Source organism: Ambystoma mexicanum, chromosome 2q (assembly GCF_040938575.1).
Source record: "Ambystoma mexicanum isolate Mex_15411 chromosome 2q, UKY_AmexF1_1, whole genome shotgun sequence".
Taxonomy (NCBI): Eukaryota; Metazoa; Chordata; class Amphibia; order Caudata; family Ambystomatidae; genus Ambystoma; species Ambystoma mexicanum.
The window spans coordinates 883,518,908-883,535,670 of record NC_090924.1 but is presented as its reverse complement, the minus strand read 5'-3'; the positions used below and the strand labels follow the sequence as shown (position 1 = coordinate 883,535,670).

The following is a 16,763-nucleotide window of genomic DNA, read 5'->3' as shown; positions in this document are numbered from 1 at the left end:
GCAGTATTGCAATGGGTTATTAGGCAGCAATCATTCAGGTCGGAATATACAGTAGTAAACGGTGAGGCAAAATCAGGTAATGATGTACAAGTAGCTTTTTTTTCAGGCCAAGTCAGTGCAAGTAGATGATACGTAGCAATTGGGCAACATAAGGCATAAGCGACAATGAGGAATGTTGGATTAATGCCGAGTATGCTAGCCTAATGAATAGGTAGACAGTCAATGATAAGGAATAATACAGTTTGCATAACTAGGTTTTACCTATGAGCAGGTTTTATGGTCGTCATCAGATAAAGTTAATGTTATGGACGTGGGACGAATGAGGTAGACCAGGCTCCTGGCTCCCTGAGGCGAACAGGGCCTTCGTCTAGGCCTTTGTAACTGTCCGGCGTATCCGCCTGCCGGCGGATGTCATGGTCAAAAAAGCAATTCTGATACTAGCAACGAAGCTCAGCCTCACTCTGGGGCCGCGTTGCGCCCGCCATGATGGAATCAGGCGGAAGATTAGGACAGATTTCAGCGAACTGAGCTTAAACAATGCTCGTGAAGGGGGCTGATGGCGCTTTGCATCTATTTGGCAAAATAAATGCTGATATGCAGGAATATGGGATTCCTCAACATTTTTCAAGGATTTGGCTTTTGTTGCTCACTGAACGTGGCGAGTGTGTGTGTGTAGTTTCTGGTTCCATCTGCTGCACGGCATAGCTCCTGAAGTGAGGAGATGGGGCTCCTGCCCACTTCCCTCTGTGTTTCCTGATGCTTTGGGGACACAAGGGTAAACAGGGCCTTTGTCTAGGCCTTCGTCACTGGCCGCATAGCCGCCTACCGGCGGATGTCGTGGTCAAAAAAGCGCTTTGGTTACTTAGCAACAAAGCTCAGCTTCACTCTGGGGCTGCGTTGCACCCACCATGATGGAAACAGGCGGAAGATTTGGACAGATTTCATGAATTGAGCTTAAACAATGCTCGTGAAGGGGGCTGATGGCGCTTTGCATCTATTTGGCAAAATAAATGCTGATATGCAGGAATATGGGATTCCTCACTGTTTTTCAAGGATTGGGCGTTTGTTGCTCACTGAACATGGCGAGTCCGTGTGTAGTTTCTGGTTCCATCTGCTGCACGGCGTAGCTCCTGCAGCGGGGGGATCGGGCTCCTGCCCTCTTCCTAAGTGTTTCCTGATGCTCTGTGATGCTGTGATGTTACTATTGCTTTCAGAGCATGTGAATCTTGCTAGCAAGTGCCGGTACTGCCCCATTCAGAGTATGGCAATCCTAGGGACAGGTGAGAACACTTTTCCATTTGGAGTACATCATCACGCCTGCTGACACTTGCCAGTACTGGATTTGCAATGTATTGCAGTCATGCTTGAGAATGTTGGTACTGTCTCTTTCAGAGTAAAGTTGTCATTCACAGCAGTGACATTTCTGGCCCATTAACGTATAGCAGCCCTGCTCTGATGTTCCTGTACTTTTTCTTTCCAAGTCTAGCAATTTGATGCAAAGTATGAGCCCTGGACATTTCAAAGCATAGTAGTTCTGCTGAAAGCACCTTCACTTTTATGTTCAAAGGGTCACAATCCTGCTGAAATGTATCTTTACTGGCCAGGTAAAGTACAGCAGCACTTCTGAGACGTTCATGTACGTTTCCATCACAGCAGACATGTTGTAGAAGGCCTCCATCTTTTGCTTTCAATTAATATGAATTCCCTTAAGAAGCACCAATAATTCCCATTAAACATAAAGTAGTCCTGCTAAGTACCCATACTGTCCCAAGTAAAATGTAGCAGACTTTCTGCGACATACCAGTACGTTCTGATAAAAGGATAGTTGCCTTGCAGATAAGTGCTTACATTGTCCATGCAGTGCACATATCAGGGTCTGCAACCTTTGGCTCTCCAGATTTTTTGGACTACAAGGCCCATGATTCCTTATCATTTACTATACTTGGTAGGGGATGATGAGAGTTGTAGTCCCACACATCTGGAGAACCAAAGGTTGCAGACCGTAGTACTGCTGAGTAGAGCTTTGACACCGAATATACAGCAGCTCTCCTTAGAATCCCCAGTGCTCCGTATATATAGATGAATTAATGCCAGTCCTAAAACCATGACAAAGCTTAGAAGTTTCCCAGTGATGTCGCCACTGATATGTCCCCAATCTCATGTTCTCTTATTCAAGGGTTCAGCAGTGCCCCGCCGTGTCTACATTTCTTGATGATGTGAAAATGATGTCTATTTTGTTTAATGGACCCAGACATCTTTTCCACCTGCCTGATATTATACAAAGGGGCATCACTTGGGGCTCAGGAAGCCCAATGCACAGCAGATATGTCCATAAGAACACTCTGCTGAAGCACTACCCTGTGCATCTCGTGCGCATCTGTGAGGAGAAATTGTGCTTCACGGCACAGAATGCCACCCTTACATCTAAACCTGGTTGGTCACTATTACATAATCCGCATTGGGACAGCCTTTGCACCTCATATATGCTTAAAACATACTTTAGATGCACTCATTTTGACTAATGTAATCCAACATTTACTTAGGCATACTCCCAATGCCCTCATGGAAGGGTTGGCCTCACACGATGTGCTCGCTCCTTTGGTGAAATATGGGGCCACTTTGGAAAACATTTTCCAGGGCCAATTTTGGTTCCCAGTCCAGCACTGGTGGTGGAGAGCACTGCGAGAGGTAAGAGGACAGTGAGTGGGGCATAGAGATAAATGGGGTGACTGTGCTTTTCCTCCAACCAGACTAGCTAAGTGAGAGCAGCACCGAGGGGAGGGGAGGCAGTGCTAAAGAGAAGCAGGGGTGTTACCGTAGATTTCTTCGAATACCATTTCCCCTGATGTGATTACACTGATTATATTTCACCAAAAAAGGTTGGGGAAATGGTGTATGCGTAATGCATGATAGGTGGGTTGTGGGGTAAGGGTAAAAGTTAGGGTAGGGAGGGGTGAAGTGGGAAAGCAGGGGGTCTACCCCTCATAAAAAAAAAGAAAGAAAACATAAGAAAGATCTGGTTTTTCAGTGAAATGGATTCGGCGAAATCTCCAGTACGAGAAATATATTCAAAGAAATCACATACATCCATGCAGTGTGTTATGATGCACTTGCCTGAGTCTGCCTAAGCTGGTCATGTGCTCAGTGATGTCATGCAAGCATCAAGTCGAATGTTGATGTATGAGTGTGAGAATGCTGTGGTGAGTGTTCTGTAACTGGTCAGTTGGCCCCTCCCTTCCTGGGTGATGGGTGCCGGTGATCTTATGTCTTGTAGCTGATGTCTTTATGTCCTGTAACATGTAACTGAAGAACTGGAAGTAAACTTACTTATAGCAACCTAAGACAAGTATGGACATTGCTTTACTACATTGGCGACGAGGATCTCTGGAAGAAGAACTCTGGTGCAAGGACTGCTGGAAAGGAAGGACAGAGACTGAAAAGACCTGCTGCGGGGGGTGCAGGAATCATCAGGACCAAGGAAGGAAGAAGACATCACCGCCCCCAAGTAAGCATACCCATCACCCGGGGCAGATAAGGGAGGAGGAGGACCATAGCAGATTGGATCAGCAGCCCATAGTCCTTGGTAGTGTTGATCCACAACAGATTGTATCAGCAGCCCATAGTTCTTGGGAGTGCTGGGTCTGGGGGCACGAGAAGTGGAAGGGATCCATGTGAGAAGGGTGCCCCTGGAGTGTCGGATTTGGTGTCATAAGTATAGGAGCGATCCATGTAAGAAAAGTGCTCCTGGACTTATTTGGAGGGACCAGCGGGCTGTTGCCTAGTGCTGTCAGTAGTGAAGTTTGCCCTACAGGTGGAAGCGTCCCACATCCTGGCGGTGTTCCATCGCTGGTTGTACAGTGATATTCATGCTGTTGAATAATGAAGTCAGGGCGTTTAAAGTGTGGTTTGTGTACTTGTGCTACACTTGTTGGACTTAATGTGGCGTTTCAAGTGTCGCCATAAGGAAATATGTGAGCCTCGTTAAGGAAGATGGATGTTCAAATTCGTTCGATTCGTTCGTACTGTGTTGACTGGAGAAGGGGCTGTGGTGTGACCATTAGCCCATTTGGTCATTGCTGAGGTATTATCGCCTTCGTACCAAGCTGCAGCAACTGATGATGTCAGCCCAAAAGCGAAGGCGACTGGTGGAGCTTTGGAATACTGAGTGCTCGCGCTCTGTGCAGTGTAATGACATTCTCACAAAGGATTGTTGCGAATGTTAAAGAAGCATACCTGTTTTCATTCCAGTACGTGGCGTGTGTACTTTAGAGACAGCCTTGGCAGGGTTCGAGTAAAGGATTCTGTTTAGCGGACGCACTGTGACGTCGTCACCTGCTGGCGTCCGGAAGGGAGGCCTCGTCCAGCGGGAGACCAAGGGAGATGCTCTGCCTCTGAAAAGGCTGGAGGCAGTGGCGGCCACGGAAAAAGGCAAAGAATGATGCTCCGCCACGTTTGGCAGGCTGCCCAGTAGCGGCCAAGGCAGGAGATGACCTGTCGATGCGTCGACGAGGTTTGTGCTGTGGATACAAAAAAGAAATGCCGCTCCGTTATGAACAGTGAGCTGGATTGGAGAAGTATAGGAGCGGCCTACGGATAAGGTGACTTTTGTAGGTCGTATCGTTGAGCAACCTGCTAGTATATAGGTTGTAAGCTTAAGTATTGCATCTTGACCATTCCGTTATTGGAAACAAACCGTTCAAGCTAATGCATGTTATGTTGTCTGTATTACGGTGTTTTATCTTGTGATGAGATATGTATGTCAGAAATATGTGGCCAAGTAAGGTTTTTGCCAAAGTATTAACTATTAACTGTCATGTTGTCATGTTGTGATCTGGAAGTATTCTAGCGCAACTATGTCGGATGTCAATTTTAATATGAGTGGGCATGTGTGATTAGAACACGGTGTGTTGTGTTGATGTGAGGTTTCTCGTATGAGTGCAATGTTAAGGTATAATATGATGTATAGAACTAACAAGTTTGAGGATTTGCAGGTTAATGGACTTTCTAGAAATTATAGCGAAAAGTGAATAATTTAAAGCATTGAGATATGGTCAGGAGCTCATTGGTTTGTGAATGAGTTAGTCTAACCTATTGAGGATTTTTAGGTTAGATGTCTTGTTTTAAGACTTGTGGACTTTTAGGCATTTAGTATTAATGCAATCCATGGACAAGGAAATGAACTATGTAGGAAATGTTTCTTTTTACATCTGTAAAGTCTAATGAAATGTCATTTGTGGTACATACACTGTACCTAAGGTTGGCTGTGAATCTGAAACCTGATGGATGTGACAAAATGAGTATCTTGTTTTGAGTGATGTGTGCAGAGTTCATATTCAAATGACTTTGTGTGCAAGATGCTGATGGGTAGGTTAGGAGGTAGTATTTTCATTACCATCTATGTGTATTGAGATGGAGGTAGCGCTTTTGTTTAAATTGACTGTATTGAGGTAGCGCCTCATTTGGGTGTCATGGTTGGAAATGGACACTTACTTGAAGATGATTAAGTGTTGCTGGGTAGTAGTTTTAGTAGTACCCATAGTAGTTTTGGATTTTGGTATTTTGTATACGGAGGTAGCGCCTTTGTATGAATTAAGCATGGTGAGTCAGCTCCTCTTTTGGTTATGGGGACGTGTGAGGTAAATCCTGGGGGTAGCGCCCTTCCAGGTGCAGGAGTGAGTGGTAAGTGGAGAAGTGCACTAAGGTGAGTGGGAGTTGTGGTCTGGTGATTTTAGTAGCGGTAGTAGAGCACTGTTAGAAGAAGTCGACTCTTATCTGTAATGGATAGATGGTTTTATTTGATGAAGTTGTGGTAGTGGTTCTCTTAGAAACAGTTGTTGTGCTGGTTGGGGACGCCCTCCGGCAACCATATTGGCTAAAGGGAAATATGATGTCCAAGATTAAGAGTTGTCTGATGAGTTGTTTTCTTTGTGTGTTATCTGTCAATCCTGGCCATGGTATTCTGAGGTCAGGATCATGGGACTTGTTAGTACTGCCATTGAGATGAGCGTTTAGGCCAACCCCATGTTTTGTTGGTGGTCCTGGAGATGGCTGGCCAGCATCTTCAAGCTGTTGTAGGATCTGTATACCTCGGTGTGGTTGAGTGGGCTCTGTTGGCCTAGTCCATTGATGGATCTGTTTATATGTTCATGGTGTAGACATAGTTGGTGATATTTCAGCGGTGGTTATCGGTTTTATGAGTTCTCTCACTAGGTATGGTGATTCTTTTGTCTTCTTGGATGTCTAGTATTGCGTCAGCATGGCAAGATGTGCTTCAGGGTGGCAGCCTGGAGGCTCGCCTGTGGCGGGGGCGGGCGGAAGGACATATGTTATTTTGGTGGGCGTTTGGTTTGTAGGGCAGTTTCAGCCTTGTGTATGGGCTGGCATTTGTCTAGAGTGTGAGTCTAGAGTTTGTTCGTGGCAGGGACAGACAGAAGGGGATTTGTCTTAATATTGAGGGCAAACTATATTTGTAGGAGATGTTTGGAATCGCATGGCTGTGAGAGCATCTTGTGAAGTTGGTATGGTGGGTGGTGGTGTGACTTGCCTTTATGTCAAGTGCTGGTTCTTTGTGTAGATGTTTCGGTAAGGAGGGAGATGTGTTATGATGCACTTTCCTGAGTCTGCCTAAGCTGGTCATGTGCTCAGTGATGTCATGCAAGCATCAAGAGGAATGTTGATGTATGAGTGTGAGAATGCTGTGGTGAGTGTTCTGTAACTGGTCAGTTGGTCCCTCCCTTCCTGGGTGATGGGTGCCGGTGATCTTATGTCTTGTACCTGATTTCTTTATGTCCTGTAACATGTAACTGAAGAACTGAAAGTAAACTTACTTATAAGCACCCTAAGACAAGTATGGACACTGCTTTACTACACAGGGGAGGGGCGATGTGAGGAGATGCGAGTAGGCAGCATGTGTGTGTGTGCTGTGGGCACTGCAGCAGCAGCACCAATAGGAGCGTGGGAATACAGATGGACTGGATGGTAAAATGAATCCGATCCCTATGGTTAGCATCATTATGCTTGACAGCATTTCAGTATTGGGTTCAAAGTGAATTCTTAAATTCAAATCAAGTAACGATATTGGCAATCGATCCACTGTAAAACATTCAGCGCATCTAACCTTTATTTTTTTTTTTTACCCATGGATGTTGTCCATTACAGACCTCAGTAACTCTGAATCAAAAACATGTGAATGTTTAACACTCTCCCAAGACCAGAGCGTTTGCAGAGTTTTGACCTGATGGGATTCCATGCCCTGTCACTGACAGCAAGACACACAGGCGATCAGTAGCGTAGTAGCTTGAGTCTGCTCCCAGTGGGAGCAAAGCACACATGCGCTGTCACTCAGAGCATGTGTGCTTTAGGACAGAAGTGCACGGCCACTTCCTCCGGGAGTACCTGAGAGTGAACATGGTACCAGCAGGACTATTAATCAGAAATGAGCCGGCTCTGTTTTTGGAAGACAAACTATATATGACAGATTTCAGCAAAATCGCTACCAAGTGTAGCCGGGATCTTATGGCGTTGACAATCACCACAGCCAAAAGAATCCACACTCAGATGCTCACAGACTTGAAAACGGAGGAGACCAAATTCATCTCTGACGACACTACAGCTAACGCAAGAGAGAAATTGAAAGAAATTGATAAAACATTTGAAATCTTTATGGCCTCCACCCTAGAGAAAAAACATAAAAAACTATCTAAAGATATAAAGAACTTCAAATTGGAAGCAGTCTATCCATATCTCTCTGACGATTACAAAGACAAAAAAGAAAAGGAAAGAACAGCCAAACAAGGAGGCTTTTACAGGAACCGCCAGAAGGGAGTCTCATTTTCAGGAGCTTCAAGCTCCGACTCATCATCAGATGATCAGCAACAACCTAGAGGAAGGAACCTTCACATGGGCCAGTTCTAACCACCCCCTCCAATGATGCCTTTTTTAGGGCAAGGGGGCCCCAGAGGAGGCTACTGGGGACCCCCACCACCACAAATGCCAATGCCATTCTTCGGTTACCCCTAGTGGAACCGCCCCAGCAGGGGCAGGAGAGGCAACAGGAGACGATGAGCACTATCCCCATCTTCAACTTATCAGGTTGCCCACTGACAAAAGATGAAAACACATTATTAGCGAAAGGCCTATCATTTGTACCTACCAGCAATACGGATTGGTTTAAAATTGACGGGGAATTTCAAAACTTCTTCCGGTCCATCCGGAGAAAGATTTACTTTATGGACCAAGATGCCACCCAAACCAATTTCAATCCTAGAGACAATCAGTTACCCTCTTCCATCCTCACGTTTGAAAAATGTATTACATCAGAAATTAGGAAACTTCAAAAGACACAACAACACCAGAGAAAGAATCTCACGAATGGAGAACACCTAGCCCTCAAAACTATTGCCGCCAACGAGAATTTGGTGATAAAAGCGGCAGACAAAGGCGGAGGCATAGTGGTTCAAACCACAGAGCAATATAATACCATGGTGAAGACACTTCTAGACGATGGTAACAACTATAGAAAACTGCAGAAAGACCCCACCAACATGATCAAAGTCAAAATACAGGAAATAACCAAATTCGCCTTTGAAAGAGACTGGATCATGGAGAAAGAGGAGGCCTTTCTCAACATGACAGAAGGAAGAACCCCTGCCTTCTACGCACTCCCAAAGATTCACAAAAACAGCACTACGCCACCTGGGAGACCCATAGTATCAGGATGTGGCTCCATTCTGGAGCCCATCTGTCAATTCATAGACCATTTTCTCAAACCACTCTGCCAACAAACTACATCCTACCTTAAAGACACCATGACTACCATCACTATCTTTGAAAACCAACCCTTTGACGACAACAGAAACCAACTAGTCACGATGGACATCAAAAGTCTCTACACAAGCATACCGCAAAACCAAGCGATTGAATGCATCAGAAGACATCTGACCCTACACATGACACAAAGGAGAGTACCCATACATTTTATTGTGGAACTACTAGAGCTAGCACTTACTAACATCTTTTTTAGCTTCGATGAAATATTCTATCTACAAATCTGCGGCACTGCCATGGGCGCGGCATTTGCCCCCAGCATGGCAATTATATTCAATGCCGAGTATAAACTAAGTTTCATCTTCAACACCAACAACCCATTCAAAGACAACATCTTTTCATGGCGAAGGTATATAGATGACATCATCTTCCTTTGGGAAGGAGAGAATAGTGAACTATTAAACTTCTTTACATGGATTAACAACCGCTCAGAGGACATACAATTCACCATGGAACATAACAACACGAGCATTCACTTTTTGGATCTCAAAATCAGTGCTGACAACAACCAACTGAAGTGCTCAATGTTCAAAAAAGAAACATACAGGAACACCATCCTCCATTACAACAGCCACCACCCGAAAAACCTATGCCAAAACCTGCCCTACGGACAATTCCTGAGAATCCGTAGAAACTGTACTTACACACTAGAATTCAAGTTTCATGCTAATCTTTTCATACAGAAACTGGAGACGAGAGGCTACCCCAAGAAATTGCTTAAAAACACAATGAAAAGGGCCCTCTACACTCCCAGGGAAGCATTGCTTACCCCCAAAGAACATGACCCAGGGACAGAGAAAACATTGGCCTGCATCTCAACTTTTGGAGCCAACACCTCGCAATTCAGACATATGATTAGGAAATACTGGCCCATTGTCCAACTCAGCCTACCCACCAAACCATTACCCAGAATGGCCCTGAAAAGGAATAAAAACCTTAAAGATCTACTAACGCATGCAAGAACTCGACGGAAAACCACAAGATCCACACTATGGAACATGAGAGAGATCAAAGGGCACCATCCATGTGGTACATGCCAGGCTTGCAACCAGACGAAGAAAGTGAAATCTTTTCAAATAGGAGACAAGGAATGGGAGCTCTGTCAGTTCACCAACTGTAAAACTACTAACGTGAACTACCTGATAGAATGCACCTGCAAACTCAGATATGTAGGCCAAACATCCAGACCAGTTCACAAAAGAATTAGTGAGCACAAATCCAGGACCAGGTGCAAAGTACACTCTGCACCCTTGGTATCCCACTTTATGGAACTACAACATCCACCTGATTCTTTCAAATGGTGGGTTATAGACCGGGTCATAGGCACCACCAACATTGCTAATTCACTAAACTACAAAGAATCCTGGTGGATATTCAAGCTTAAAACCCTCACCACAGGGCTTAACGAAACTGCCCCCATGGACTACCAAAACACTACTTGAGCACCCTCCGGAGTGCACCCACAGTCCACATCAACATGCAGGAAGGCAGGGCCTTATCTTCTGCCATCATTGGACATTTCCATCCACACCCTTTTTTGAGGTACCTACTGTAAGTACCCTTCAGGGTGTGTAACACCTGTATTTAGTAGGGGTCCACAGTAAGTGCCCCTGTGGTCATGACACCACCCCCCTGAACCCTCAGCAGAGTAGGTCACCACTCTTAATGTCAGAGCGCATATGAACAGACTTCCAGCCCCCTTCTGTACCCGTATACAGGTCGGAATGCACGAGATATGCATCACTAGCTCCGCGCCGCACTCGGCTGCCAAGGACCACATATGTGCGCTTGCGCCTAACCGTTAGTGCCCCTCTGGTCATGACATTACCCTCACGAACAGGCCAGCCCCTCGGCATTCCCAGCAGAGTAGGCCACCACACATAATGTCAGAGTGCATATTAATAGATGTCCAACCCCCATCCGTGCCTCTTTTCAGGTCGGAATGCCTGCGCCCTGCATCATGAGCTCCGCACCGCACTCGGTTGCCAAGGACGCCCCACCTTGGTCACCACTTTTGTGCGCATGCGCTTACCCGGAACACCGGAGCCGCGAGGCTCCACACATGCGCAGTGTAACTAACAATGACTGCTAGCACATGCCAGCTATAACTATCCGATACAGCTTCTCCCTAGTGTAGCGCGGACTCCAGCCTTGTTACCACGATTACGGCGACGGCGCCCGAGCCATACACTTACCCCAAATTTCTCAGGTGAGACTCCAATAGGACCCCCTCTCCACATCTGGGCTGTCTATGCCTAGACCAGTGAGCCCATATTTCGGGAGGTGCTATTTACTCATTTGTTCGCCCTCGCCGCAGTGAGCCACCCCCACATCCTAACTGGTGGCCACCATTTTGTTTCATCCCTCTACTGCAGGGTCATTCACCAGGCACCCGGATTCTTACAAGGCTGCCCATTAGAACCATCATTTACACTGGACATCCCCAGAACTTTCTGGCGGATTACTGGACCCCCACCCACCTCTGGAGCCACAGGAGGTTCCACACTGCTCCAGGGTACAGGGTACAGGTCAGTTGCTAGACTGCCAGGGCCTCCAGCCCTTCACTGAAATATGTTTTTAACAGCACTACTCCAGTGCTTTTTAATTATACTTCCTTCTATACTATGTGACATTCACAGAATCACTCTGGTATCCTACTTTAAGCGGGCTTTCTTTCCTTTCTTTCCCCTAGGGAGACCTGAATATACAAAGGCCCCAGATGAAGATTGTAACTTTCTATCAATCGAAACGTCAGTGCTCTTAGTGGCAGTTTGTTGTAAGACCACACATTTGGAACACACAGAACTCTCTTTATTTTACTAGCAGACGTCGGACCAGTCTCTCTCGGTCTCGGACCAGCCTTAGCTGGCCACCACTACCACTTCTGTATTACCTCAATACAGAAAATGTCAATCATTTGAAAAAAAAGTATTGTATGCTAAGAAATTGAATTCTAATATGATGCTACTAGGAGGCTTTGTTTTGCTATGAAATAATAAGGTACACACCTCCTGCCGACTCCTTATAAAAAATACAAGGAGTTGGTACTTACTGTGTATACCGATCTATGTAAGGTTGAATTTGGAAAATTTTATATTTACTTTTTTGTTCTAAAAACACAGTCCCAGACCAGCATTTTGACTGAATTATGTAAATGTTAAATCCTGGTTCTTCACTGTGCATTTCTATGCCTTGACATGCTTATTCACTTGAATTTCTGAGTTGAATTGAATGCTTGTTTTCTCTATATTAAAAAATTGCAAAAAAAGCCACTTAAAAAATAAAAAAGGCTACTTTTATAAAAACCTATTAATTGTTTAAGGTTGTTTTCGCACCATATGTTAGGGATCCACTGAGCCTGACATAAGAAACCCAGGAAGGTTAAAGAATGTACTGCCCTAAAACATGTGCAGTACCCTAAACCCTAGAGGACAGGACCACCCATTGTGTAAATATATTTTGAAAAACTGTCACTCAGTGCGGCTTCCAAATTTAGCACAAGCCCTGAAGTAACAGCATCAAAAACTTGCCTAGAATTGCAACCGACCCCAGCAATGTTTCAGTAGAACTCATTAAAGCACAGTCGAAAATGGTGAAACCACAGTCAAAAATGGCAGAAGCACAGCCTTCCTTGAAAAAAAAAAGACCCAACTGGTGCTTCAGCCATTTCATCGCCAAGAGTCAGCAAGTTGCTAAGCCACATCCATAGACTGCTCCTGAACTCCTCTTTCTCCTTTCTCTTTGACAGTACCAATGTTTTGGGCATTAGGTGGCGCTAGCATCACCAAATGTGCCAAAACCAACAAAATGTGGTAGATGCCCTTTAATCAACAGAAATAAACACTAATGTTAACTGCGGGAGTGGGTGGGGCCTACAATTATTCCTTGTCAGAATTCAGGACGAACATACACGCCCTTAGCACGGTATGACGTCCTTTCATCGCCTGCCTGTTCATCCCCAGGCTTTTTAACGTGCAAATTCCATCGAATGTGCTCATCTAATTTTTAGGGGGGTTGGGAAAGGGCAAATAAGGGTTTGGGTGGGTGGGCAATAGCAAAATATAAGTTTGATCACATTCGATGGAATGTGAACGTTAAAAAGCCCGGGGATGAACAGGCAGTCGATGAAATGACATGGAACCCTTAGCACTTAGGGCCCGATTCATGAAATGTTTTGCTTACTTCAAACTGACTTTGTACTGCTGAAAAGTGAAAAGTGATTTTGCACTGCCGACATAAACCCTGATTCATGCAACTGTGCAAAATGTATTGTTGCAGCGCAAAGTCAGTGCAAAGTCATTTTGTACTGCAAAAATGACCACTTGCATTGACTTCGCACTCCAAAAATACACTTTGCACAGTTCCATGAATTATGGTTTGTGTCGGCCGTGCAGTCACTTTTTAGCAGTGTAAAGTCACTTTGAAATGTGCAAAAAATTGCATGAATTGAGCTCTTTAGCAAAATAAAGTTATTAACTACTAAAGAAATGTAATAAAGCATAAGAAAAATGAAAAGCTATGTTTATACTTGTGTGCTTGCTCCAGTGTGCAGCAGCAGCAAAAAGGGAATTAATAGAATGTGTTATCGCTTAAGAGCATGGATATTATGACATCTTCGCCAACTGTTCCTTTGGAAATGCTTTGTATTGCACGCATCTCTTCTTTGTTTACTTAGTTCAGCATAAACAGGTTGAATGCAATTATGCTAGCCGAGGATGTTGTCCTAAAATGGCGGCTGCTTTGCAGGCATATTTAATGGATTATAATCCACTTTGAGAAAAAGACGAGTTTTAGGACAGTTCATACAGTGGCAAGCGATGGGTGTGGTGTTACATTCAAGGAATGAATAGTGCATCAGCAAAAAAACGTGACGTGATTAGCCGTATGTTCTGTCAGACAAATGTGCTCACAAAAAAGCGACAGTTTATAATATCTAAGGAAATGTTTTGCTCTCTGTGCAGGGTAGCGGCTGCAGAGTGTCAACTGGGAGACAGTGAAGCAGGAGAGAACCCTTACGACTACCGGAAACTGCTGCGGAAAACCTCCCAGCGACGGCGCCTTATTTAACGTTTCGCCTCTACCTCTGGAACATAATCTGGCATTATCTTTTTAAAATGTTCGTTTTTTTATTTTTATACATACAAGAATACGGCTCAATAGCTATCTTACTAATGCAATATTCCTATACGTATGGTTTGAAAATGGTCTAGAATGTCAATGATGCCCGGCCTGTTTAGTACATTTTCTGTGACGCACCAGGACGCAGTCCTCCTTGACACGACATGTGGGCACTGTGTTGGCTATCTGATGCCGCCGTCGTCAAATGAAACATGCCCCGTTTCCTGTTCCCCCCTGGAGAGATGTCGCTTATAAATAGGTTAATTTAGAAAAAGTGCGCGCCAGATCTTCAGTTCGTGTTTATCTCTCCTGTGACAGCCACCGCTCGCTCCTCCAGTCCTGGCAACATGGCCGCCTGGAGTTCTGAAGAGAGAAAGATAACGACGCCCGTCGGTGCTTTCCTCACATCCTGCCTGCCGGATGCGCCCGAATGAATGCATTAAACGGATGTGTGTTGCGGATTAAATTGCGACTATTGCCGATGACCCGAAATGATATCATGTTAACTTCTAAATGTTTAAGGTGCTGGTCGAAGTCTTCCTTCCCATAAAGCTGCCTTGGCGGATGGGAGAATCGACGTCTTTTCATGAAATTGTCAGTGTGTGCTTGGAACGCGCTCCCCAACCATATTTGAAGAGCGTCCATGTACAACTCCTGGGCATTCACCCATGTATGATACATCGAGCACAAGCGTGCCCTTTCAACACAGGTTTTTTGGACTGCAATTGTTGCATTCTTTTTATAACGTGGTATTGTGTATTTCCAAATGTGTAGCGTCACCTTCAGGTGTGGCATGCAGCACCTTGTATCATTGCCAAGCGTGTGTAGGGAGGGCCCTCTGTCCCTGACTTTATTCCGCGGTGACCTTTCATCACACTGACTGTGTCCTGGCGTCGAGCCCCCGTGCTCGAAACTAGCACTACACTAACACATATCATGCTGGACTGATGCCAAGGCATGTTTGGCGGCTCGCGGCATTGTGCCCGTTCGAGCGCTGCCCTCGAAGTCAGGTGTAGGGGGCCTGCCTGACCGGTCCTTCATTCATTCCGGAAGCTGCTTTCCTGGCACCTCACAAATTCCCATCGGGCCCACCGTGCTGCAAACGAACCCACGGTGTCACACGCATAAGGACATAGCAATAATGATGATAGTAATCCGTTATATCATGTATGTGTCTTCTTTGAGGAGCAAACGTTCTCTCGCTGTGATAGACCTTCGAGAAACTATTCAAATATTGAAAATCTGAGTCTAACTTTAAAGGTAGTGTAGACCCTTGCCCCAAATACGAAGGCCTGGCTCCCCACTCCCACTTAAGGCATTGACCAGTTTATGTATGTGCAGCATTTTGCTTCTGACAAGACAAGGGAATGCATTGTTAAGAGCATCTCACGGTAAAAATAATATTAAGCCGCTGAACTCTCAAGAAACATGTTTACATAAAACCGTTGTTAGAGGTTCGATTGCCTCTGTGCTTGTTCAGGGTGCCCCTGCTCGTTAAAAAAAAAAAAGTCATGTGTAAAGCATGGAATTTCCCATGTCCAATCGAACACACCACTGAGGAAGTGAACTGCCTTGTGTGTTCTTTGTAATTGGTGCTGCATGTTATGGTGCACATGTCTGTAAAGCACTACATGTATTTGTATTACTCCCAAACCTCTGGTACAAACAGAAACTTTGCAACAGAGCAATTGCAATGACCACTAGTGCAAAACGTGTCCTAGTGCAAACAAATCCAACACCTTTCAATGCATTGCACCAAAGCACTATTTTCGCTAGCACTGGTACTAAGCTCTGTTGCAGAAATGCAGCGAAAGAATATGCTTTAAGCACTAGGGCAGTGTTTTCTCCAGTGCTGATTGCACTTGCACCCGTGCAAAGTTTCTGCAATATGGCCCCTCTGTAGTGGTTGTAAATGCTGTTCCACGTTTTAATTGTGTTAAAAGAGCCATGCTAAAATTGAGCAGATCACCAGCCAACTGCCGAAAAATAAGCTCTGTTTCGCCCAAACTAGAATATTTTACATTGCAATTGTATGTTGTTACAACAATATCGCGCCCAGATATCACGAGGAAACAATAACAGAAACGGCAGACACACACGCACTGTGGAAAAGCATGAAGCATGCACTACGCGGGGGCTCAGATAAGACGCGTGTGTGCGCTGCGGCTGCTTCAGAGAGCAGTACAGGCTGCGACCTCGAGACTTGCAGGGAGCTGCCTTCCCGAGGCATGCTGGGAATGTGAATGAGGCGGAAAACGGCGTGAAATTGGCTGAATGGTTTGACATGGCTTTACTCGGGAGTCCTCGCCATCTGCAAAGAGCTATTGAGGAATAATGACTGCAATTAACGCCCTGGGACGCACGGTTACATCTTTTTTGGCCCCAACTGCCTCGAAATGTCTTTATATAAAAAAAGAACAATAATAAAATAATTGAACGAATAATGTTGTCCTTCCTCTTTTTAAAAATCGCGCAAATGGAAATTAGGAAACTCTGCACGTTTACATGTACAGGTGCTGAACTTCAAAAAACCACTTGCAAACCCAGAAGTGTTGGCTGTTTCATAGACAATGACAATGTTTTTGCCAGACACTGACATCACCTGCTCAAGTAGTCAGGCCTTTTGCCAGCTGGTGCCATTTTATGAATAGCTACCGGCATCATTTGCCCGATATTGCCATGATATGCACATGCATTCACACCATAGGTGATAATAAAGACATTTTGCACCAGTGCAAGTGAAATTAGCACTAAAGCAAATATTGTCCTGGCTGTAAAGTCTTCTAGAGAATAGTTTTTGTGCATTAGGTCAATGTCTG

The 16,763-nt window shown here is 45.0% G+C and overlaps 1 protein-coding gene across 4 annotated transcripts in view; it reads left to right on the top strand.

The window, feature by feature from the left end:
• The window catches only part of MYO3A (myosin IIIA), a 2,295,212-nt gene extending 2,278,824 nt beyond the window's left edge, over positions 1–16,388 (top strand). For all 4 annotated transcript variants that reach the window (XM_069648154.1, XM_069648153.1, XM_069648152.1 and 1 more), the window contains one exon: positions 13,788–16,388. In XM_069648154.1, coding sequence (XP_069504255.1) covers positions 13,788–13,893 — 106 coding nt within the window. In that variant the 3' untranslated portion in view covers positions 13,894–16,388. The remainder of the gene's footprint in view (positions 1–13,787) is intronic.
• Positions 16,389–16,763: the final 375 nt, after the last annotated feature.